The sequence below is a fragment of the Falco naumanni genome, chromosome Z, assembly GCF_017639655.2.
Source record: "Falco naumanni isolate bFalNau1 chromosome Z, bFalNau1.pat, whole genome shotgun sequence".
NCBI lineage: Eukaryota > Metazoa > Chordata > Aves > Falconiformes > Falconidae > Falco > Falco naumanni.
Window position 1 is genome coordinate 41,752,346 of NC_054080.1, and position 26,011 is coordinate 41,778,356.

The following is a 26,011-nucleotide window of genomic DNA, read 5'->3' on the forward strand; positions in this document are numbered from 1 at the left end:
TTTTATTCACATGAGTGCTCCTTGTGGAACAAGAATGAGGTTTCCAGTTAAGACTTCCAGGCGGAATTTGAGGAGAGGGGAAAATGTCAAGTCTTTGGAGGGCTGACTGAATAACTTTTTCAGAACCTAAAAATAAGAGGAGATCACTAAAAATTAAAAAGCTTGTTTCAAATGAGTAAAAGAAATAAGTGCATCATATTTTTTTTCATCTATTGGCTCTCTTTAATTGTTTGAAATAAAGTAACACCACCACCACCCTTTGGGATTCTGTCCATTTGTGTTCCAGATTCAGTGGTATCCACTTCATCACAAGAAACATCTGATTATCCTTGCACCATTTTTAATATGCTTTCTGTCCATAAGCACTTACTTTGACCCTTCATGAAATGTCAGCAACATGCATTTAGTTAAGAAAAGAGTATTAAAAGCTTTATTTCTCAGTGTTGGTGCTGCCATGCAGAGAATACAAACATTTTTCCTGTACTTACATGCAGTTGATGCGATCTTCTTTTGAAGTAGAGAAATGGATTAAGTGATTTCTAGAGATATCATGCTCTAGCTTTGTATTTTATATAACCCAGCTCATAGTTAAAAATGCATATTTTCCCAAATGCTCCAAAATCTGTATTTTACTCAATGTAGGTATAAAAATTACTGTGCCTCAAGAAAGATTAGGGAAAATGTAGTTATCCAGATTTAAAATCATCTGAACAAAAGGATCTCTGGAGACCACAACATCCAGAACTTACCCAAATCCCATCACCTGGGATTCAGACTTTCATACTTCCAATATTACTACAACCTACTTAAGGTCTAAGTTCCTTGAGTGGCAAGTGGTGCTTTATTTTTGCTCTTAAGTTGTACTTGGGCTGAAAGATTAATCCACTGCATAGCTTCTAAGTTTAAACTTGCTAGAGAAAGCAACTTGTGCTTACTCAAAGCAGGACTGCAGCTACGTTGCAAGGCAGCATGTGCACAGGCAGCCACCCATCTGAAGCAGAAGCTCTCTCTTGGTTATCCTTCTGTGGGCATGGCATGCCTGCTCTACTCCAGCTGTACCCCTGCGTGTGGACATAGTGCACAGAAACTCTCCCCTGTAAGCTCTTACCTAACACACCACCTCAATTTCTTACTTCAACAGTCAGTATTGTGAAGCAGCCCAAAGCCCATGTGCCTACTTCTGTGACCTTTATGAAAGCTATGAAAACTTACATTGAAGGAAAGGCTGGAGACTGTTCTAAGCAGTGCATATACTTTCATTAATACAAACAATTTGCTCAATGAATATCAACAGTGAGAACTTTAAAAAAGTTCTAAGTCCATATGAGCATTACTAAAAAGAGCTTTCCTAAAACTCAGCTTCTGTGCCAAAACAGAGAGCCTTTTTCTAAGTTTGGTTTTGACTAACAGGGTGCCAGGAGATTTGTAATTCCAAACACCTGTGTATTTATAAACACCAATGTTGCATTGGAACAGTTTCACTTCCTACAGTAATTCATCCAGTCTACAAAAGACTCCCACCCATCAATTCCAGCTTTCAGTGCTGCAGCTCTTTCTACTCAGATGAAGAGTTAGACATCAGAATAAAAGCGCAGTCACATGGACATCAGCACAATAGTCACTGCAAGCTGCAATCAAAATCCTTTCCTCCCCTTACAAGGGCCAGGAGCAAATGAGTGCACAAACTACAGGAAACATTTTCAACTTAACCAAGGAGTACTTCTGTAGACCTTTGCACTGCAAAATTGGAAGTCATTGTACATAACCTGGCCTGGCCCTGCTCCACCCTCTTGCTTTATATATTATGGATATACAGTACTACACCAGAGATAAAACAGGTGGGATAACTTGGGGACACTTGGTTAAGGGATGAAGTATGTCTCAATACAGCTCCAAAACAAAGTGATATTTGAACTCACAAATTACTTCGTAAACAGAGCTTTGACTAAGGGTATCCTTCCAGAAGGCTAGTATTCTCTAGTTCGAGCTGGCAAACAAGAGGGTAGTAGCCCTACAGAGAACAGTACTCAAGTCTATCCCTCAGTTGTGCTCTGCTCCAGAGAGTTATGAACGAGATTTGTACTTCTTCCCCATTGCTACTACCAGCAGTGCACTCCCTAGATTCAGTTCCTCATCTTGCCTCTACTTGGGACCTCCCTGCATCCCAACTAAGATGAGCAAGGCCCTGGAAAAAAGCAGAACCAGTGGCATTTCAGTATTTCCAATAAACTTTCTCTGTACATCACTTCACTTCCCCTCCATACTTCAAGAGGTATTTACTGCACCCTTTTTGCTGTCATGACTTCCTCAAAAGTAACGTTAGAAATTCACTTCCTCAAAATCATTAACTCTTTATGTAACAGATTTCAGAGGCTTAGGGAGGAGAAGTACTCTTGACATGCTGGAAGGGTACAAAAGGCTTTCAGTTAATTTTTACTCTGCACCAAAGCTCTCTGGCAAGTTTTGGTCAGATGTTTCTGTATTACATGATATTCTAATTAAAGGTTCCCCACAAGTGACAGACTGCTTTATGGAAGATACATTTGTTCTAGTTACTATATATTTTTGCACATGGAAATAAATGACAGACAATCCTGAAGTATTTCACTTCACAAGCCATAGTCCATTTTAATTTGATTTTCTAGATACAGATTTTTCAAGTAAAGATTTTAAGTATTAAATGACACTAATTCCTGAAATTTTCTTGTACCTACTGCCTTCTTGAAAAAGGTGTAATCCCCAAGGAAACAGAAGTGACTCAAGCTCCAGTAGTGCAAGCAAAGCTGTAACTAGTTTTTGCTATATTTTTTGTTACAAATCCAGTTCACAGAGGCATTTTATTGTGGTCTCAAGAACACAAATTCCGTTTATGCATTTCCTTCCTTTTTCTCTCATAAAGCAGTATGCATCTGCATGAGTTACATCTATTTGAAACATTACCTGAAGTAAGGTTTGTCTTAGAAGGGACTACTATTGCTTCTTTCACAGAGGCACAGAACTAATAAAAACCATTATGTCTGATGACCATGTGCCTCTCCACAGCTTTCTGCACATACCCCCTGTGCCAGTGAAACAGCAGCCTGCCCTTCTTTACTGCCAGCCACCGGCTTTTCAGTTCAATACAAATTGTCTCATGGAGGCCAGCACAATGTGCTCTCCCCCAGTGTCATGCTTCAATGCTTCATTTTGTTCTTTTTCATGTTAAACTGTCAGACAAAGAAAAATCACTCTGATGGGGGATTTCTCTCCGTTCTTTACATGAGGAAACATCAATGAGGAACTACAAGAGAGCAAGAGATCAGTGTGGTAGTGCATCTGCCACAACTGACCTTGCAGAACAGTTTGATGAAGAACACCAAATTTTAATTGTCCTTTTTCATTCTGGGGAAAGAGGTCTTAAAGACTTACCGTATTTAGTAAGAAAACCTGCGCTGCCGAAGGCAGAGCATAGCAAGCAGCATTTTCTTGTTTCAGCTCCCATAAAGGTCTCACGCCCAGCCAGAGAAGGCAGCAGTGGCTGCTCCTTTGGAGGTCAGCACTCAAAACAGGGCTCTGTGAAGCTGGGGGGCAGCCTGGTTTTTCATAGGAAGGCTCAGTCGCTATTCATAGCATCTCAGAAACCCGTCTCAAAGCCAGTGTTTGGTCCTCTGTTGCTCAGTGTGCAAAACTCTCCTTTTGAAATCAGAGTCCTGCTACCCCTTTACCCCTCAGTGTTTCTGAAACCATTTTAGCTGCTCAGTCAATTTCACTAATACCAAAATGCTGGGTTCCAGAAAATCTTTTCCTTTTTCCACACTGATCAGGAGCTGGTTGAGCCAGCATCATCCCTGGCATAGCTGGGAGTCCTGAAGCAGACCCTTCCACCAGCAGGAAGGAGATGATGCACAGATGAAGTCAGCACCACCTCTGAATCACTCCTTGCTGCTGCTGCAGCCAGAGAGCCTGGCACACAATGAGGAACACAACCAAGCTTTTGACTGGGGAGAGGCCAGCAGGCAGCCCTAAAGCAGGCACAGCAGGCAGCACGCACCTCCTACAACAGGGGGAATGTCTCTATTGCTATGTAGTTCAAGCGTATGGGACCAAAACCCACATTCCATTTGCCCAAGGAGAGCAAGCCCAGGTCCTCAGAAAATCTTGGTTTCTTCCACTACCCTTGTCTGCCTCATGCTTGGAATTGAAGCATTTCACCTGTCAGGAAGGCAAGTGTGCTGGTCCGCAAACAGCATCCTGGACAGACTGGCTGTCACCGCAGGAAATACAGTTTTGTTATTGCAACCTGTACAGCACATCCACCATGACCAACCATATGTGGCACACTCCTCAGCAGTCACAAAAAAAAATTAGTGACAGCCACTTGTTGTCTTGGTAGCCTGTCCACAAAAAGCGGTAACACCCAAGTTTGCATCTGCAGAGCAGGAGTCATGTGTCAAAGTCCCCCTTCCCTCACAGGTCAGGTGTTTCTCTCATATTCGCAGTGAGAGTGCCGCCTTGGCCCCACAGCTTCAAGGTCCCAGTCAGGGCTGAATGCCAACAATATGCCAGAAGGAAAAGGAGTTGGGGGTGGGCAAAAAAAAGACGGGTTGCCAGAAGTGGAAGAGCACTGGGTCAACAACAAAGACAGCTCCCTTCCTACTTCCTAGTGCAATACTAGTGAAATTTCTATAGCAACTAATGAGTTCACACAGGTGTTATTCCACGTGTAACTGTAAGACTGTCTACCTGGCAGAAACATCACTGAAGTGATAGTGTGTTGGTGGTGAAAAACAAAAAAAAAGAGCAGAGCTCTGTTGTCATAACACATGGTAACTACTGCAAGGCTGGCAGTTAAAGATTGACTTGTGGGCCTGACATGGAAATTTGTCAAATGGAACACACCTTCCTGTCTGAAACTTACCATCACACCCAAAGAGTCAGAAAAGCTTCTGAATTACTTTTCGTTATCTTGGCAACGCCACAGACACACCAGCAAGCCTCTTCTGTAACACCTCTTCAGCTTAAATTCATTGTCATTCTCAAGTTCTACCTGTTCACTAGGTGCAACTTCAGGTACTTATTGTTCTTTTTGAAAGCCTTCTCAAAGCACGGAAAAAAACCTCACCCTTCAGCATCAGAGAAAGTTTATCTCAAGGTCTGTCTCAAAGAACATTTGAGTAAACAAGCTGAAATCCTGATAGGTGTGTGGGTTCAGGCTTCCGCTAGGTAGTGAACAGGGTAAGAACAGGCATTGATGCAAGCAAACAGATACATTCATTGTCAGGGATACAGACATAAAATATCTTCACAGTGAGACAAACTCCTCCTAACAAAGGTTTCTCAGGAGTCCATGTCCTTTTGGAAGACATAACACAGTAGCAGTTACACAGGAAAAGACAAGTTACCAGGCAGCTGTAAACAACCCTGCACACAACCATTTCACCATGGTGCTAGAAGACGACTGTTTATCAGAGATGGAAACGTGATAAAATGAAACCAGATGACAAAATGGCTTGAAGTGGCATGAAAGATAGATAACGTGATCTCTGCTGAGCAGGCTGTAGATGTTACTGCTATTGCTACCTAAGCACAAACACAGCTTTCTCATGACTGCAAATACAGCAGGTACTGGAATTACAATGAGCACAAGGGACACTGCCGTCTTTGAAGATGTTACAGAAAACCCACAACCACATGGAAACCAGACCACCACCAAGAAACAGTCACTGCTTTTCTGGTCTCGTGATTTTTTATGCTGTAATTTTTCTTCCCATCTGCCACGTGACTAGCAGAAAGAAATAACCTTCAGTCAACACCACCAGGGTAGCACAAAACAGGCCAACACTGGAACCCTAAAAATGAAAGCAGGGAAGGTAATAGCTTTTTTGAATTCTAAAGCTCTGCTCCAAAGGTAAAGGCTATATAGGCCACATATTAAACATCTTAAGAAAATCAGGAGAGTGCATAAAATCAGTTTAAAAAGCAGTACTATAAAGAAAAACAACAGAAGGTTTGTCTATGCTATTTATTATCAATTGGGTAATTTTCTCCACTCATTGTCTTCCCAAAATAGTATTTTTCCATAATTCAGTTTAACTAATTTTCAGATTAACATCATATACTTTACAAGTTTATTGGGCTGGATTGCTAGCACAGTGGCAATTCTGCAGCATATGGCACTACAGAAAAGGTGCCCAACATATTGATATTCTCCTGCTCTGCCTCAAAATGAAGCTGGTTCAAAGATGTCTACCCAAGGTAGGTATCTACCTACTCTCCTGCATGCCCAACTACTTATTCCTGTCATCACACCTCTTCTTCAACTGATCTCACACAATCAAAAATTACATCTAACCATTAATGCTCAATGATTCAGTTTAAAAGATAATTATTTTTTTTAAAAAAGGTGTTCACACAAATCATGGAGGAAGGTGCTACTGTGTGTCATAGGATGAAATGGCAATGAGCTGAAATTCTTAAAGCCAATGTTGTCCTGTGTCTTTCCAAGTCTAGATGCAGGACTGTACTCTAAAAGAGACAGACTAAAAAATTATTATATCAGACATGGTTTCAACTTCTTTTATACTACTTTTTTTTTGAACAAGAAAGGTTGTTTGCAAACACAGAGTTCTTGTTTTCTATGCCCTCAGTTTCCATTTGTGATGGCAAAACATCTCACACAAGTCCTCTGCTTGCCCAGCCATATCCCAATCATTAACACTAGCCAGAGAAGTCAAAGGAAATAAATTCTGAGGGTGGCATGAGAGGTTGTTGTTGGATTTGTGGATTTTTTTTTTTATTTTTTTTTTTTGCTTCTCAGCAACCAGTAGTTATTCAGCATAATTTTCTAAAATTTCTATTCCTTTAAGATGCATCACCAAAGACAAAGATGAGGTTATTTCTTATGCACTATGATGTGACTGAGGAGAGCTTAACTAGGACTTATATGGGTTTCAGTCAAAAACTCCAGTACTTTTCCACAGTGCTCAGTTTCTTCCAACTACAGAAAGCTGATCACAGTCAGGTTAAGAAACAAAACTGAAAGAAATTACAGCTAGTTCACTAAATTTGGGGTACTATTCTGCAAGCATCAAATTTATTTTTTATATAGGGTAGTTACAGAGGTGGATTACCTGAAATGAAATATAAGCTCAATGTTTTGAATTCATACAGACAAAAAAAGCAAAACAGGTCAGAAAAATTTCCCTATAGATGACTTCCTCCCTGAATTATGAAGCTGAAAGGGCAGAACTGAAAAGATCAAACTTCTTTACACTAACTTTCCAGCAGTAGCCACTTCAAATGACCAGAACGGTCAAAACCTACAGTTGCCCCTAAAACCTAAAATCCGATAGAAATGAATAATATAATAAAGATAGTCCTTTACTATGTAGTCTTCTCATCCCAGAAACATATTGGTGTGCACTTTGGATGTTTGGGAATTTCAGCAGGAAGGTTGTATGAACAAGAGTGAGATTGTATGCAGGACCAACTTTGGTGTCTCCAAAGGAAAAAACCCAAGTGATTAACTCAACTGTTGCTTCATTATGAGCAGATAAAAAGGCCACATTATAGGCTCATCTCTGAAACAGTATTTCATTCAGGTTCAGAGTAACCTCCTCCAACCTAAAATGCAAAAGACTACATACCCTAAACACCTAAAAAAAGAGCTCAAAAAGCAATGCAGCTACTGCAAATGGCAAGTAAGGAACAGTAAATTGACCTTTAATGGCCTCTCAAAAGCACTTGAAGGTGAAAAACTTGAAGACATCTACTCTAATTCTTTTCTCAACATCCTCCTACCCTACATAAGAGCAATTACAATTTTCAGAATAAAAATTCTAAATGGCTACAGAGAAAATGTGCACCACAGTTATATTTGCATAAGCAAGATAAATACTAACAATTAGCAATGTTAATTAAGATGAATGCAAGAATTCACTATAAGATGTCTTCTGACAGTAACTATCCCAACTTCACTGTTGTTTTGTGACTGATTTTTAAGCTGAACTAACAGTATTCCAGTAACTTTTGGTTAAAACAGCTATGACTGTAGTTACCAAAAAAAAAAAAAAAAAAAAAAAAAAAAAAAGACCCCCCCAAAAAAGAGTATCAAGGTGGGCTTGTTACCACACAAGGTAACTTTCTGAGGTAGGTAATACAGTTAGGATGTTGGACAAAAAGGGGCTAAGAGCACATCACAGATAGAGGAGATTCTTTCAGACTAAAACTCAGGATGTTTCCATCCTTTCCTGACCATGAAAAATCCCAGATTCTGGGTGTTTATTAAGTGATTCAGGACAGCATGGTACATTTTGATGGTCAGAGATAATGTCAAGGAAAAAATCCAACAGGCATCAGGAAGCAAGTATCATGTTGAGATTGAATAGCTGGCAAAGTGCAAAGGACAAAAAGCAAATGTAAACAAAGGTAACACCCAAGACAGAGACCAGAAAGCGGTGATGTGTTGTTTCTGATCGCGTATGGAAACAACTCAACCTTGACCCAAGGAGGAAGAAGGGAGAAGAAAAGGCAGAAAATAGTTGATTTAAGCAAAGCTAGACATAAAAACGAACTGTCAAATGTACTTAACTTGGTTTGAGCATTACAAAGATTAACCAGCCTCTTTCTGTGCAACCTTGAAACATGGGGAAGCTACTGAAAAGACAAGGTGAGTAGCAGCACTTCAGGCAATAACTGACACTTGCAGCTCTGCTTCACTTCTGTTTGCACCCTGTCCCACATTGCAAAAGGACACAGCTATTACATATACCTATTGTAAAAGTAGAGTAAACCTGCTCTCACTCCAGCGTAAGGCTACATGGTGCATCTGATAAACATGCATTACCTACCACCTACATGCAGGCACCTGCCACCCAAACGCATGCATGCATATTTTACAGCCACCAACAGGGTGATATTAGCCATATCCATAAAGCTCATTTCTTTACCAAAAGGATGGATTAAATTCTCATGGATTCAAGAAGCATCACATTATGATACCTTGCTTTTTCCAGTGTTTCACGTCTAACTGTAGCTGAGAAACTGTTTCTGTAAGATACCTCTTTTTCTCTATGTCAGCAGTTCGTCATTCTTGAGAAGGTATGAAAAAAAAACCCAGCACATAAACACTATTTAAAGAAAACATTACTTCATAGATATAAGAAAACTGTGTTCAAATGAGACAGCTTAAAAGGCTTTTAAAGATTCATAATCCCCCCAAAATGATCAATATAATGGGATGAGGGAACAGAACTTTATTAAGCCGTTTTATGCAGCTGACTGAACAGGACCTCTCAAAACATGATGATTACAATACCATGTGTGGGGTAAAAATGGAAGAAAAAACAAGCTCAGAAACCAAAATACCTTACATCCTGTACGTTCCCACAAACAGGCACACAAAGCCTTTCCTCTTTCCCCCCCACCCTTGTTTTTAAGAAAAAGTGAGTAAGCTCCTTCACAAATACATTCTCATTTGCCTTTACCTCTATAAGACCTACTACAGGAGGACTTAAGGTTGTATAGTCAAGGACCTTGGGCCATAAAACTTTACAATATAAATTCTGGAACAATAGAACTGCTTAAAAAGAATAATATTAATGTAAAGGACACCCTTGACAACACATGGTATGCAGTACACACGTGACATTTGAAAGGGCAGTCACATTTTTCTCCCCCTTTTTTTTTTAATTATGAAAAAAAAGACAGAAAAATGGGATAACTAATATTGGAACACAAACAAAAACAATAAAAAGATCAACATCTTCTGCATTCTAATTTTCAGCTGAAAGTGACAGTCAAAAGAACGCTCCCACCTCAGCTTGCTTTCTCCACTCAAACAACAGGTGCATGACAACAGCAGGAAGGATACTACTAGATGCTACAACAGACAAGCTCTGAATTCAGCAGGAGCTGCACAATGATACAGAAGTCTCCTACAGAGGCATAATCAGTCCTCCAGGAAAAGATAAAAATTAATAGCTGATAATTCATTTATTTAGCTAAAGAATCCAACAGCAGCTAGGAAACACTGATATTTTTCCTTGCACCACACTTTGCAGAACATTAACACCAATAATCCTTAAAAACTTCACATGTGACACGCAAGTCGATTTTCCTGCCACTAATTTACTCCACAGGCTAGAAAAACTCTTGCAGCCCCACTTCAATTTGGACTTGTTTATACAGATAGACATATACAAGGAATTCAGAAATAATTTCTGTCTGATTCATAGAGGCGACAGAGAAACATTTTTGCACTCAACTCTCATTTATGTTACACTACGCAGAGCTTAAACCAGACGTGTGTTAAGAGAGTTTTCACAATGTAGCCCTGCACTCACCACTGTAACAAAGGGCAGGAAACCAGGTTTCAACAGAGGGGAGCATCCGCTCTGCTGTGCTCTGCAGCAGCTTACAGCTTCGTATTTTTTCAGAGGTGGCCCCGATGAACTAGATAGGAAGCACCACCAGTATTGAAAAGAAGGCTGAAGTTTTGCAGGTGAGGAAAGCACTGTGGTCTCCCTGGGTGCAAGCACGCAAACAAGAGGCAGCTGCACTCCCTGTCTTCTCACCACCTTTGCTTGAACGTTTGGGGCTAACAGCTATCATTGCATCTCCTGCTTTACTTTGTTTTCTGGTCTTTTATTATTTATGTTTCCAAATCATCAGAGCCTATCAAATTTACCCTACACCTGCATGTAAGCCTTCTAAGGAACAACACGTAGGAATGCACACCTAGGTATTTTTCATTTGAGGAAAGTACAGATTCATGATTCAATTAGGCAGAGATACAAAAGTTTCTGTCTCTTTCTTAAGTGCCACACAGCATGAAGGACTGGTTTTCAAGAAATGCTGGCACTGACAGTGGTATTTCTGACAAAAAAAAAAAAAAAGAAAAAAAAAAAAAACCACCCAAAAAACACAACCCCAAAACAAAAAACCAACCAAAAACCCAAAAGAAAAGATCTTGCAGCTGCTAAATCCTCCACAGACAGCACCAGCACACAGTCCTCCCTCCCATCAATGGGGTCATCTTCTTCCAAAGGAGCACATGACTTTAAAGAAGTTACGACCACAGGGTTAGCAGACAATATATGCGATATCTCCATGATCATACTCTGCTAAGCAATTAGGTCAAACCATGCTCTTGAAAATTAGTTTAGCACAGTTGAAGGTGAACGAATGAAAGTACGTGGCGGAGGAGATGAAGCAGAAAAGGAGTAGAAAGATTTATTTTAACTCTCAAGCACATACAAAGTCCTTGCCAGAAAGAGGAGTTGCACTGTTAGAACTTTATAGTGTATGAAAGGAACATTCTTGGCACCAAAAAACTGGCATCTGTGTACAAATAGAAAGAGTGGTTTTCAAAGTTACAAGCTGTACACAGAAACAAGAAGGAGCTCCTTTACATCAATGTGCTCACCAGTACCATCTTGTTCATTCCAAAGTACACTTTTGTCAATGGACTGACATGGCTTAATAGTCAGGTAAGTAAGAAGATTTTTGTTGCTGTTAACCAGAACAAAGAGATATTACATGCTTTTATGGAGTTCTGTAATTCTGTTGTTTTCAAACAGATTCTCTTGCATGAGGAGGAATTCTGATGTCAGACTTTTTTCTATTCACATTTGGGGTTTGGAAATGCAAATTTGAATGAATAAAGTACTCTGGGTCTACGATGGCAGCAGATGTTCAGAAGCAAAGACACACTGAAAAAGCTGGAAGCATTGCTGATGGTTTGATGATTCTGTCCTGGAAACACATAAATTACTGCAGACACAAAACGAAGACATACAAACAACTTTACAGATTGCTGTAAGAAGTTCACGGAATTATTTTAAGTCTAAAAGCAGCCAAACAAAGACTAAATTATCTTTCTGCTTTAACGGTTAGAATAGGTGGGTGAGAGACAAACACCAGACAGGCACACACAAAACCTTCCCTGCTTCCTGTATGTATATAAACAATTCAGCTCTGTCTTCAGTTTCATATTATCCAGCATTCGCTTGTACAGTCTGGGTAACACCAGACATGCGTGCTTGTCACTGTGCCAGTAAACGAGACAAGAAATGCAATTTTATCAACATCACTGAAACCTTTTACAAGAGGCTGAGCAATGACCAGACACTATTTTTTTTTTCTACTCTCTGATCCAGTTATTGCCTAGGCAGGAACAGAAATTACAACATTATCAGGAAAAAAACAATAAAACAATGAACAAAACCCCTCGTTGGCTATTCCTTTGTGAACACATGCATAATATCTAAATGCTGTAACTTGCCCTCTAAGGGCTATAAAACTGCTGAAGAGAAACAATTTTTTCCACGGTTCCTTGAGGATTCATTTTACCCTGCAACTACTTTTCACTTCTAAATTTCATCTAATATAGTTCAACGTGAGATGGCCTAAGTGCACATCTATTATATATTCAGTTTGAAAACTTCAGTTAGTTTTTAAACAATCTTCTCCATGGTATGTTTAATCCCTTTTTTTTTAATTTTTATTTTGAATATGACACTAAGCCATATCACAAAGCTCAAGAGCTCTTAGCTTCCTAGTATACAGACGACAGCAGTGCTAAACCACACTTTCCTGTCTCTCTCATTTGTACTCTACAGTCCACAAAACCAGTGCAGTGTCAGATGGACAGAAGCTCAGTATTCTGTGGTTCCCTCCCAAAGAACACTTCAAAGTCACTGATCTTTGGCATGTGCATTGTTAAGACACTGTAACAAAAGGGAAAAAGTACTGACCTGTTCTAGAGGACTTTGGAGCTGGTCCTTTGTCAATATGCAGGCAGGGAAAAGGTTTCACTAAACATGATGTCAGTTATATCACATGACAAGTAAAAGTTATACACAACCAGTATGAAAGTGAACTTAGTCTAAACACACACATATCATTCTTGTAAAACTTGGAGATGGTAAGAACAAAAAAGTGAAAGTGTGGGAAGGTCCCACGCCTCAAGCTCCCCTAACACAAGTACTTATACTTCAGTGATTAAAGAACTAGGTGTTATCTTATTTGCCTAAGCAAGTACTGAAGAAATGCTTCAGACAGAGGTCTACTCACAGATATGGTGGTTCAAAATACCAATGTGAAGTCCATGCCGAAATGTAGTGGTATTTAACGTATAAGCTAGGGAATATGTACAGCTGTACAACCTCCAAGGCAGCTGGATGTCAGCCATTTCCTGTTAATGATGCTTGGGCTGGAGCTTGCTGAAACCCATTTGATCTGAATACATGTACATCTGCTAAAGCCTTTTCAGAAACCATCTTATAATATGAAAAGCAGAGTATGCATACTTGTAAACAGTTAAAGTAATAATTACATCTACGATGGAAAGGAAAAAGCCTGAAAGAAGGTGGGATAATGCACAGAAATGCACACATTTTCAAGCAAAGTGCTACCCTTACTGCCATTTACAGTATTAAAAAGGAGCTTGCACATACAGGTACATAAAGGATCAGTGCCTAAGTACGTACCTATATAAATAAAGAGCATAATATACCATGCTAGTACTTAACACTGGAGTTTGAGTCAATGCTTCTATTGTTCTTTAGTACTTTATTCTCCCCTTTATTTCAGCTTTTCAAGAAATCCGTAAACCAGCTCAGCAATTAACATTAAATCATAAGTTAGTCTTGTTAAATGTTAAAAGATATGTGACAAACATCTGACTCAGAACTGAACACAAAAGCTGTCATCCCTTGTTCAGAAGTTTTTACACCAGGAGCCTGGACTGAATATTAAAACATACCAGCTGAAGAAATATTTTTGTGATGTTGTTGCTGCTATTTCATAAATAAAATGTTTTGAGTTTCCTGCTTCTCTTCTGTAGCAACGGGTTCTGAAGCACGCCTGAAGTGGGTGCTTGTCCTTCAGTTTTAGAAGGAAGAATGTCATGATAATGCTTATCATACCCCAGTTATGACATCCACTCTTCCATCACAATGAGCAGCTTTCCTTTATTTCACCTTTTCAGAACCTCCCTGTTTTATTGCATATGACCTATGATCTTAATAAGCAATAACAACGTGCCTCTAGGCAACATTACTATGCAGATTTTGATGCTGGAAGATACCTACATTGAATAGCCACAAATAAAGATACACAACTACATGATACTCACAGCACAGCTGTACCTGTTAGATGCATAAGAAAACATTGCTTTTTCAGTACCTTTGAAAAATCATTTAATATGGTGATAGGGTATGGACCATTCATGAAACATTTGCTAAAAAGAGGGTAAAATCTAATCTCTGAAAGCAGAAGTAAGGATGCATCGATGGCAAAGCCCCAAACAGGTTATGACTCAACTTTCCAAGAAACAACAGAGTAGTTAAGGTGTGGATGTTAAGGTGTGTTCATGTTTCAATACTTCCCATCAGGTATGAAGCATCACTGTAAAATCCATAGGTATCTTACTAACCTTTGAGTACCAGAGCACAAGGAGAAACATACAACCTCAAGTTTATACTCCACAGAAGATGGCAGTAATTTTTTCTTGGGAAAATTTCTGCATTTTTTTCCTCCAATTATTAATTTGATGTTAGCTAAATATGGAAGAAACTCACCAAGCAATACAATCTATAAATATATCATTTGAGCAAAAAAAATTTAAGCCAGTGATAAAAATACTGCTTTTCCTTGACTGAAGACAGGTTTTTAAGAAGACATGGCATTACAAACAAAGCACAGTTTGTGTCACATACACAAATCCCATACCAAGTGCCTTAGTAACTGTCCATATACATTATGGGTTTATGAGCTGCTATTTACAGCCAAGTAATTGCCTGCTTCCCCAGTTCTTCAGCCTTTATTCGCAACTACTCACTCCCGCAGACAAGCTTGGGCACTTAGGAATTTAAAACACTTAGAAAAAATATTCCAAGTCGCCCCCTCTGACCTCTGTGCAAAGGAGGGCTTGTCTGACTGCCCTATGGCTGCTGCCGCAGGAAAACATACTCAGACCGTGCAGTCACCAATCTCGTTGTCCAGTGTTCATTGACAGTCAGGTTTTACTTCCCAGTTTAGAGCAGTTCTTCCACGCTGTCTTAGCTGGCCACACCTGCATGGCACTGATGCAGAGCGCAAAGGCACAGGCAGGCTTTACGTGCAGTTTAGTAGACTGAGCCAGCAGCATCCATCACAGCCGGAGGCCTCCCCATCCCTCTGGCCATGCATTCCTATGCCCTTGCCAGTGGGGCTCGTGTTGACACTTGCCTGATGTGCCCGAAGTGACCCAGTTCAGGGAGCTCAATCTGTAATCCCCTCCCGCTTCCAGGCTCCGCTCAGAACAGTGCCAGTGCCGGCACAGGAGAAGCAGCAGGAGAATGCAATGCAGTTCGGCGAATGAGGAACAGGATCATCCCATTCACTAGCCCTCTCATCAGGCTGGTTTAGCCACCCTGTAAGAACAGCCAGGCAGGCCAGCAGGCAGGTAGGGCAGCGCTGACCAAGAACTATCACACCCTTAGGAGGAACAATAACGTAAAGGTTTCTTTTTAAAGGAACAAAAAGGAGCAGAAGTGGACCAGCTTTATAAGATACAATCTGAAATGGTTTGTTCTCCAGTTAATGTTAAAACTGGCAACAAAAGCAGGAAAAACAATCCTTCTTTTACACAGGAATGCGAAGTAAATAGTAGCAGAGGCCCTTTCAAATAAAAAGCAATGAAGAAAGATGAGACATAAGGAACTAAGCTGTTCCCTGATGTGCTTTTCTTTCCCAGGGATTCAACAGCAATTCTGTGCAGATGGCCCTGTTCACCGAGATAAGAAAATACTGCCAGACAGATTAATATACCAAAAAAGTCCTAACTCCCATACCAAAATGTTTGAAGTCTACGCTTGCAGAACAAAAAATATCCCAGACCCACATAAAACATAACAGCCCAAAAGATAAAGAAAGCAGAAGATGACAAGGTGAAATGTCTATCTCTGGGATTACACCTGCATCAGTTTCATTAAAAGTAAAAGATCCGAGTATCCCAATAAAGGAATTAGTCAGCAAGAAGAAAGCTATCGAAAGAAAGTTAAGATTTATTACCATCAAAGACTCCCATGGCTTTTTTGCTCCCACTTTTTTTCCTGAAGAAATAATAAACTGCCAGTTTTATTGATGAAGCTATTGAAAACGCTGAGTTCTTGGCCACAGAGTTGTTAGACCCAAGCAAAACACCCACTAATATTATTTTCCTTTGTGGATGAAGGGGAAAAATCCCACACCTCAATCTCTGTTAATCTTGGCAGAATAATTTAGTTGTAAACCGTGCCAGAACAGAATACGGTATTAGCATAGAAGTTACCTCTACCCTGTTATACCTACATGACTAGGCAAAGGAAGCACAGTACCAAATAACACACGCCACACAGAGTACATATGATTCTAAGTTTTAAGCACTGTCTTTCATAGTCTCATTTAGAAATACAGACTTACAAAGGACCGTCTCAATGAAGTACATCCTCTTAAGCTGCAGACAGCCCTGCAATAGTCAACAAGATGACTAAAAATTAAGAAAACAGAAATAAGAGAACAGACGAGAGGCCCCATATCACTTCTCTATTACCACAAGACAGTTAAAAATCACCAGACTCCAGAAAATGAACACCCTTTCTCTGTCCTGTAGGAGTAACAACTTTGAAACGCCACTGCTTCAACAGACTATGTGACCTAGGGAAAATGTCCCTCCACCAGTTCCCATGGCAGGCACGTGGGCAGGCACTCTAAGTGAACACTTTATCAGCACATCCACCCAGAACCTCAAATCTTAGAGGACTACTTACTGATACTTGAGAGAAAACTGAGGAAAGGAACAAGAGCCCGGAAGCCCAATTTACATACCAGACAGAAAGCAGGGTTCCTCAAATAACTTGTGAAATCTTAGAAACACAGTATTAATTGACCACAAATAAAGATACTGTGAAAATCAAGTATTTCCAGTCCACCTGTTCAGTTACAGGCTAACTTAGCATCCTGCTTAACCAAGAAGTGCACAGACAGAACGCTACTGCCCAAAGCAGAATTATTCCTTTCCAAAGGCTCACTCCTCTGCATAAGTCAGCAAAAAATTCAATTAAACTATACTTTTCAATCAGGTTGTATGCACAGTTACAGTTTACACTGACTGTGAACTCTTCCAAGCTTTCAATATGTTTGTGAACACCCAGTAAAAGATTTTTTTGTTTGTTTCTTTTAAGTACAGGCAAGACCATCTAAGCTTCCTAACTTGCTTGCAGACGCAGGCAGACGACACTGGTGAAGACTTGCTTTAGCAGAGTGGTACATCACTGCACTAGCAAGGTCCCTGCTGCTGGTGCTCAATGCACGCACATGGTCTGGGCAACCATGCAATGATGCTTCCTCCTCAACAGAGTCGCCTCTTGAAGTGGAAATTGTCTGCCACATTTGCTTGTGTCATCAGGAAGGAATAAAGGAAAGGAAATAAAACATCAAAAGAGAATATGGTTGCAGATCATCATGTGTCTTACTCAGTGCAGTGTTTGTTTCACAGCAGTCTTAAACCATGTGAACTATTCTGGACTTGACTGAAAAGCACCTGTTACAAGATGTTTTCCACTGCATCAACGTGTTGCACAACTATAAGAAACCACCAAACTCCAACACACTAAAAATTTAACACCTTTACTACAAAAGGACAACATCCTCAAGGACTACAATACGCCTGGGAACGGAACTCTGAAAGACAGAGTTAAAACTAATCTAAGATACCCACAATGACTGTATCCTTACCAGCTTCCTCCTTTCCTAGGACTGTATCATGCAGTCCTTCCCTTTAATTTTACAAGCTCAGTCTTGATACAATTTAGGTTCTCCGTTCACATTGGTTTCACCTCAAAGACAAGTCCTCCAGTTCACTCTCCTGGAGGCAAACAGCCTTCCAATTTCCAGCCTGCAGATTCATCTGCGAACACTGTAAATGTAAATCTAGTTTCTAAAGTTTCTGTACCTCCCAAGTATTTTTGTTCTTTCAGTGCATTTAAAAGTCACACCACTCCAAGCTTTGTGGTGCTGGGCTAAATGTAGCAAAGTCTTAGATCTCCTCTCAAGAAGCTTCTCCTCACAGCTTCATCACCAGAGCATCTCTTCTTCACTTTGTAACAGAACAGCAACAGTCTTTGAAATGGAGGAATCAGAGTTGCGCATACCATATAAAGGAGGATGTAGCAAGATGCACAAGGCTATAGGGAGACACCTGGCCCTTCAATTCATCTCTGGCATTAGCACGTTCCATAACTGCACCAAAATCAACAGGAAAACAACAACTGACCAAAACATGCAGGCTCCACTCTTTCTGTATGATGCCCTAGGTGATGAAATCTCAAAGTTCAACATTACCTATATTAGACTCCCTGGCACAGCCTTTGTACCCAGTTCTACTAAATCTCAACCCACAAATTTTACTTTTTTTTCCCCTCGAATTCTCTCCCCCATCGGAGGGGTGGGGGGGTGGGGGGGAGTAGGTGCAGGGGCGTGGGTGGCAGGAGTGAGCAGCTAGTGCCTGCCGGGTTAAACCATGACAGCATGGGAAGTCAATGAATGAAGTCGATGAATGCTTTTCAGGATTGTTGGATAATTCTCCTTTGTGTCACCTACCTCCCTGCACTGGGGTCAAAATACAGTCTGAGAAACAACAGTATTATTTGAAACAGAGCTCCTATGCAAACCACTACCATCCAGGAAACAGCAACTACTGAGCTACAGCATTAACTAGCACCTTTTCTTCAGGATACTAAATTGTACCAACCAGTTGCACAGGTCTGCTAACCAAGCCAGTCAAAAACAGGAGGACACCTGGCCATTAAGGCCAGCCGTGGGTCTCACAGGAAACATTTGATTTCCTCAAAGAACTGATGATACACCTTTGAATACCTCTGAGCAAATGCAACAACCATTTGTCAAAGCTACTCTAGAATCACTGAACTGTCTGTCATTCTCCTAATTTCCAGCTTAACTTCTTTGTTGTTGGTTTATGTTCTTCTGCCTTGTAGTAAAGTAACTCTTTACCTCCATCCCTCCTACATATTTAACTTGACATAGATTTATGGAGGCAATCACAACTCCACGCAGGCTGAGATTTCATACTGCTTTCAACTATTTGAGTGTCCAAGGTGGTGGGGTTTTTTCCCCCCTTTGACCACACTACTACATAAAAAAACCCCAAACACCACCTTACACAGAAACACACAACAGAGGAAAGTGATACTGCTCCTTTCAGCCACCAGCAGTGTGGACTGAGCTTGGTGCACAGCTCCCATGATAACATAGTCTTGGCCTCCCTTCTCCTAAGCTAAAGGAGCCAGTTTCTCTTTGGTACACACAGCTGCAGCAGACAAAGTGATGTACTCAACACATCTGTAAAGGGAGATAATGGGAAGTGAAAAAAAAAAAAAAAAAGACAGACCAAACACCACCACCTCCAAACAAAGAAGGACAAAAAAGTAAAGCCCAGAAAGACATAAATAGAAGTTTCAGCACACCCCTAACATACCAGCTCCAGTACTGATTGTGTCTCACTGAGCCTGGCTAGAAAAGAAATCAAAGACAACCATTTTTATCTGCTTCCTGATGAGTTTAGATTTACAAAGCTTTGTGCTTTTAAACTGAAGGCACAGAATAATCAGCAAGCTCTAGTTTTAATTACACTTCATTTAAAAAAACCTACAAAGCAGGCATTATTCTCCCCCAGAGCGAGAAATAAAACTAAGCAGGACCAAGCAGTTCTACCCAAAAACCATCTGCACCTCTTGTGCTTTTTATGAAGCAAACCTCTCAGCACATTTTACAAGGCAGTAATTGTCACCAGTAGCACTGTATGGTGACAGCCTCTTGCAGCCTGCACAATCAACAGCTTGTAGGTTATTATGCATTTGCGAAAAGGAGGCATTTTGAGACACAGCTAGAAGGTAAAGTAACTTGAGAGGCAAAATAATAATTCCTCCCACCACACTTTCCTCCAGTTATGAGGCCGCCTTTTTCAGTACCGGTACAACCACCAGGGCCAGGACTTGCTGACAAGCACAGAATAACCAGCATCTCCTCTGAGAGCTAACAAGACTGATACAACAGTTACACAGTTCACTAACAGCACAGAAAGGGTTCTTTGCTGTAATCTGAATTTCACAATTTTCAACCCTTGGAGAGAGGAAAAAAAAAAAAAAAAAAAAGCAGCCAAACACACACCATCAACAACCAACGAACCATGCTACCTGCTCAAACAGCAACTTGTAGCCAGTTTTTCATGGCCTTCCCAGGTCCTTGTCCCAGAAAAACTCATATATTTCACTCAATGTGCTGTAATGATCATGTTCTACTGGAATTTGCATACACATACTATATATATCTATATATATATGTACTATGGAAGCAATGAATTCCACATGTGCAATATTTATCATTGTGCCTGTACAAATAACACAGGAAACAGCACCACAGAGGTTTGCACCTTCTCCATCTTCAGTACTTAACCTTTCCTTTCATACAGGGGTAAAACAGTTAACACATGCCTTTTATTGGAGCAATGCAAATGAGGTTACAGCAAGAAAATCAAGAACACAGACACTGAAAATGTCAGTGTATGACAGTTAAAAATTTTATGCCTTACATACAATACTTTCAGCCTTACCAGACCATCTTTCACATTGCTCCTCCCTCCACATATCATTTTCTAATCTGATAATTCATAGGAAAAAATGTTACACTATAACAATTATTAAAGATGACTGGCATGGGTTTTAAAAGTGATCACTCTGAAAGAAGTATCGCCTCAAAGGAATTTCACATCCTATACATCTCACAACAGAGCTTGACAATACTTGCATAATTTTAGTACGTCGGCAAGTTAGCAAGATTACTTTAGGTTGCCAAGCCTGAAAAGTGCCACACAGGTCAAATTCTAGTTGCCATCCAAGTATTTTCTGTTTGGTGTTTTTAGTTTCCTCCCAACACAGAAGTGCAATGTAATCACAGTTATGGCGTGTGGATAGATGACGGACAGCCTTTGCAGCTTGCTGACTACAGAAATCAGTTTCCAGCATCTGGACAGAGGGTGAGGGAAGATAAAAAAATTATTTCTTTTCACGCAACACTCAAAGGCAAAAGAACATTTTTCAGATTGTAAATACACATTTGCACAACTCCCTTTCTCACTTATCAGCATATTAGCCTATGCATTTTTCTCTCACAAGTGATACAGCTATTAGATACCTTAGATAGCAGGGTTAGCTTACCGCTTTTTACTGTTAGTGTCTCTGCTTAGTAAGCTACTAAGCAGAAACAAACTGGTTACCAGAACCACTGAGATTCATCATAGCTTTTATAAAACAAGTTGCAAATGTTTCCCTAGTGAGTCCAACAGGTCCAAACAAGTTTGAAGTTTAAAATTGTTAGATACCTCTTCCTACATTTCGAATCGACAAGACTCTAAAAACTGCAAACCATAGTGCAATCCAAATACCGTTCTTCCAAGTCCAAACCTTTATTGCAGTAATCTGCATCTCTTTCAGGAAGCACATGAAAGTTTAAAGAAAAAACTAAACAGGGGGGTGGGGGGTGAAAGAGAATGGAGCTGTTTGTAAAACCAGGAAGTCTCTTCAATTCACATAATTTGATACAGCACGCATGTATACCATAGCTTTATTTGGGTACCTCTCCCTGTAATTATTTAAGCAATGCTGCATTTCTTACAGTACTGTAGCAACTCCCAAGGAAGGCCAGTCACAGGAGGGTAAAAAAATAATAAATTTATTAGTTTGATCTGGTTTTAAGGTCTTCATTTGCATGCTCACCATGGTGAGGTTTTTAATACTGATGAACTCCAATTCCTATGTTTTGGGTAGACTGACATAAAGACACTGTTGCTGGGTATTTAAAATGCACAGTCACACCACACGCAACTGCAGGCAGAATTAAAGTTAACAAAATAGCTTTAGTAAATTTGTTGCTCTTTCATGATAATCTCTACCACCTCTTGAAATTTCACGGCTGGATGATTACTTAACACATCTGTAGGTAGCCTGCATCTGAACAATGCAAGTATCACTTCAAATTTCTATGATGGAAAAAAAGTATATGCAATGCAACATACACAATGATCAAGAGCTCAGTCTTCCATGCTCTGTGCTAATGACAACATCTGATCCACAGGTCTCACAGGACTGTTTTGGTACAAAAGCCTAAGGTAAGCCAACTTCAACAGCCATGAACGTGTTAAAGAAATCATGTACAAGCAAGACAAATAAGGGTGATGCTGTCAGCATTCACAATCCCAAGTTTCTCTTTTCTTTATTCTCCCCAGGCTTAAATCAAAACAAACCAAAGAATGGAACAGAATTCAAATATTTTGGCAAAATGAGAGAGGACTGTTTATTACTTTTTCTGCAAAGGTACTGTGAAATGCCAGAAAACTAGAAAGTGCATTTTTATTTCAAGCCGGGCAAATCTTATCCATTTTCCTTGTTTCCAACAACTCTAGGCTTTATGTCAAGCCGCGTTTAAACCTCCTTTATGAGTTTCTATCAAAAATTTCATTTACACAACTTATTTACTTTCTTCAAGATACTTTTCTTACATCACTTTCTTATTCAAATGATATTTTTATTCCAGTTACTGTCAGAACTATTATAAGGTAATGAAGACTGCTAAATAATTTACAAGGGAATACAGTGGCGATTAAAGTTTCTGAGTATTTGCATCTTCACTGAGCTTTCTCAAAAGGCAGGTTGGCCTAGGAACTTCAGGTTCCATTCATTCAAACACACCTCTGTTAATAAAAACTCATCTGTTCATTTATTCACCTTGTTTGCTGCATGACTGCAGCTAAGTAAGAGGAAATAAAAGAATTCTTCCCTAAGAAGGGAGGAAACACGTTGATACTGCAAAATGGAATTTTGCTTATTCCAAATTAAAATTTCATCATTGCTTAGCTCAAGTATTTAATCATGATGTGGGTTCCCATACAAGCACAAGAAATTTTAAAGTCAGAGGTGTTTTTAATATTCACTGCTTTCTGAGCTTTGAGCCTCGGGGTTCACATTTGCAACTGCATTCATATGCAAACGTGACGGTGAGAAACCTACCTAAAAGGTAAAGGAGGAATGGAAGCGGATGGGATTTACAAGAGAATATTGCAAGCAACCCTAGAAAATTCAGTTTAAAAAGATGTTTAAAACACCACTGAACTAAACCATACAACAATTATCCCGAGATTTGCTTACTCTTATGGTTTTATGGCAATGCTTCACAGTGGAATAATCCTGGTATCTCAAAGCGATGCTGAAGTGAAAGCCTTGGCTCTTTTAAATAATCACATTCAATTTTTAAAGCAAAAGCCCTGGCAAACATTTCACAATGTTTTACCATCCACTGGTATTGTCCCACAAAAGTAGATAAAAATGATGAGTTCCTTAGTTTTCTTTACCTTTTTTTTTTTTTTTTTAAGGAAAAACTAGAGTAGAGCTTAACATTAACATGTAGCTTTGAAAGCATGTCTGTTTGGAAAAATCCCCGTATATTTAAACATTTCTTACGTAATTAGCCTAAGGGCAATTGTTCTATTTCATACATATGTATGGAGGACCAAACACTTGACACTTACTTTTTAAAATAAATACAAGAGAAGTTACATATACCTCAACACTTTCTGAACTAGCACATTGACATCATCATCTCCCCGCAGGGCCTTAAGAAAATTAAGATAGATGAATATAAGATAATTTCTAGATCTGTGTCTTTGTTTCCTTCTATAAAGTAAATCATGTATCAGTGTCTGTAAGCACAAGGATAATTTTAAGAGTGCAGAAACCTAAACCTGAATTTCAGTACACTTTGTGTTTTTGCAAAAAGCATGGAAACCAAATTCAAACATTTTATCTATCCAAATAGAGTATCTAGACCACCCAACTTAAACTTATGGTTTACCATGATAACATGTCTTTCTACCATGATAACCAGTAAGTTAATATGACTTTGCTGTCTAACACAGCCTGCCATTCTAGATGTATGAAAAAAGAACACTATGTGAAAATAAAAGTACATATTCATCACATACCTGTAGAACTCATTGCAACAAGCTTGTATATAAATGAGGTGAGGTTTATTTTAAATACAGTCCAATGAACTTTCTCATAATGTTAGGGCTTTTTGTTTGTTTGGTTGGTTTGTTGTTATTTTTTGGTTTTGTTTTTTAAAGAAGCTGTGTTGTTTTTCTAAGTTCTTCCTATGCCAATGACCTGTTCACTGCATTTGCTATTACTGGACCCTTCACTGGAAAGGTACACACAGGTAGACAGACATGGGATCATCTACCCTACACGCGCTGCCCTGTGACAATTAAACACTGATCCCAAGCTTTGAAATTGGCAAGATGAACACTAGAAATGGATTCTGCCATACTGCTATGCTAAAAGGCAATTGGATTCCCCCTTAAAGAAAGGGGACAGGTGATGAAAAGGCCTTGCACGTAAAAGAAGCTTTGAAAAACGGAAAGCGCTGAAAAAACAAGGCATGACAAGGCTTGAGGTCGGAGGAGATCACTGCACAGCATTCAAGAATCAAGGTTCAAGCAGGCAGCGGTTCACCTGCAGCGCTCCGCTCGCATCCCCGGATATGACTTCCAGCTCCAACGGCGATGCCCAGGCAGCGAACTTCACCGCTGCACGACTGACGAAACACGAGAGTTTCTCTCGCTTCTTAAATCGTGTTGTTGAAGTAAAACCGAACACACAATACACAGCGAGCCCTTCACTGCCAACACAATGCAAACTCCCGTGCTGCAGCCCACCACGTCCCCCGCCGCGCTGCCGGCCCCGCGCCCCACGCTGCCGCAGCTGCCCCGGCGCCGGCAGCCCGGCCCGCACCACACCCGGGCGGGCGCCAAGCCGAGGGCTGGGAGCTGCCCGGCTCCACAGCCCCCTCAGATCCGTATGAAACAACCAAACGCACCGTTCCTAAGATCCAACTCCCTCTCCCGGCTTCGGGCGCCCCAGAGCGGGCGGAAAGGCAACGCGGGGCATTTCGAGGGGCAGAAGCCGCGCCCGCCCCTATCCCTTGCCCCGCCGCGCTCAGCGGCAGCGCCCCCCCGCCGCGGCCCGCCGCCGGCCCGCACCCACCTGCCCAGGTCCTCGCCCGTCTCGTAGTGCTCCTCCAGGTTCTCCTGCCTGAACACCGTCATGGTCGCCGACGGCTTCAGCCCCTGCTCGGCGCCCTCATCACCAGCGCCCCGGAGCCGCCGGGGCCGCCCCGCGCTCGACTGCGCGACCTGCGGAGGAGCGCGGCCGTGAACGCCCCTGCCCACGCCGGGCAGCTCCGCCCGCCGCCGGGGCCGCCCCCGCCCTGCCCACCCCGAGGGAAGCGGCACCCGCGGGCCGGGGGCGCCTCCCTGCCCCTGCCCGGGCGGCGGGAGAAGAAAGCGGCGCCCCGCGCCCCCGCCCCTTCCGCGGAAGCCGCACCGCCGCCCAGCCGCCCAGCCGGCCGCCGGCGCCCAGCCGGCCGCCCGCCGCATTCCTCCGCGGCTCCGTTGCCCAGTCAACCGGGACGTGCCGCCGGGCCTGCGGCGGGAACCCCCGGGCATCCCCGCACCTGACCCCGGCCGAGGGCGGGAGGGCGAGGCGGGGGTTCCCTTCCCCGCCCCCGGGCAGGGGCTGCCGGTGCCGGGTGCCGGCCGCCGCGCCGCCCGCTCGCCCCTCACCCGCCGCCGCCTGCTCCTGCCGCGGCGCCCCGGCCGCTCCGCGACCTGTGAGGCGGCGACAGCCCCGCGGCCGCTCCCGGCCGGCGCGCAGGCACGGCGCGACGCCGCCGCGCGGGGCTCCGCCGCCCGGCCAATGAGAAGCCGCTCCCCGCCCCCCCGCCCCTCGCCGCGGCCTGCCCGCCCCTGCCCCGCCGCCGTGCGCCGCGGCCAGGTGCGGCCCGGCGGGGGGAGCCCGCGGCGGCGTGCCCCGGCCGCCCCCCCCGCCCGGCGCGGGCCTGCCAGCGCCTCCCGGCGCGGCCATTGTGTGCGCCGCCGCCG

At 41.8% G+C, this 26,011-nt stretch overlaps 1 protein-coding gene across 2 annotated transcripts in view; it reads right to left on the minus strand.

Moving 5' to 3' along the window:
- Positions 1–25,793, minus strand: part of DAPK1 (death associated protein kinase 1) — a 90,746-nt gene extending 64,953 nt beyond the window's left edge. The window contains exons 1-2 of one of the 2 annotated variants that reach the window (XM_040580028.1): positions 25,694–25,793; positions 25,116–25,264 (exon numbers count right to left, since the gene is read on the minus strand). In XM_040580028.1, coding sequence (XP_040435962.1) covers positions 25,116–25,177 — 62 coding nt within the window. In that variant the 5' untranslated portion in view covers positions 25,178–25,264; positions 25,694–25,793. Of the gene's footprint in view, positions 1–25,115; positions 25,282–25,693 lie in introns of those variants that run through there. The other variant, XM_040580027.1, reaches the window with a different exon arrangement.
- Between the last annotated feature and the right edge of the window lie 218 nt (positions 25,794–26,011).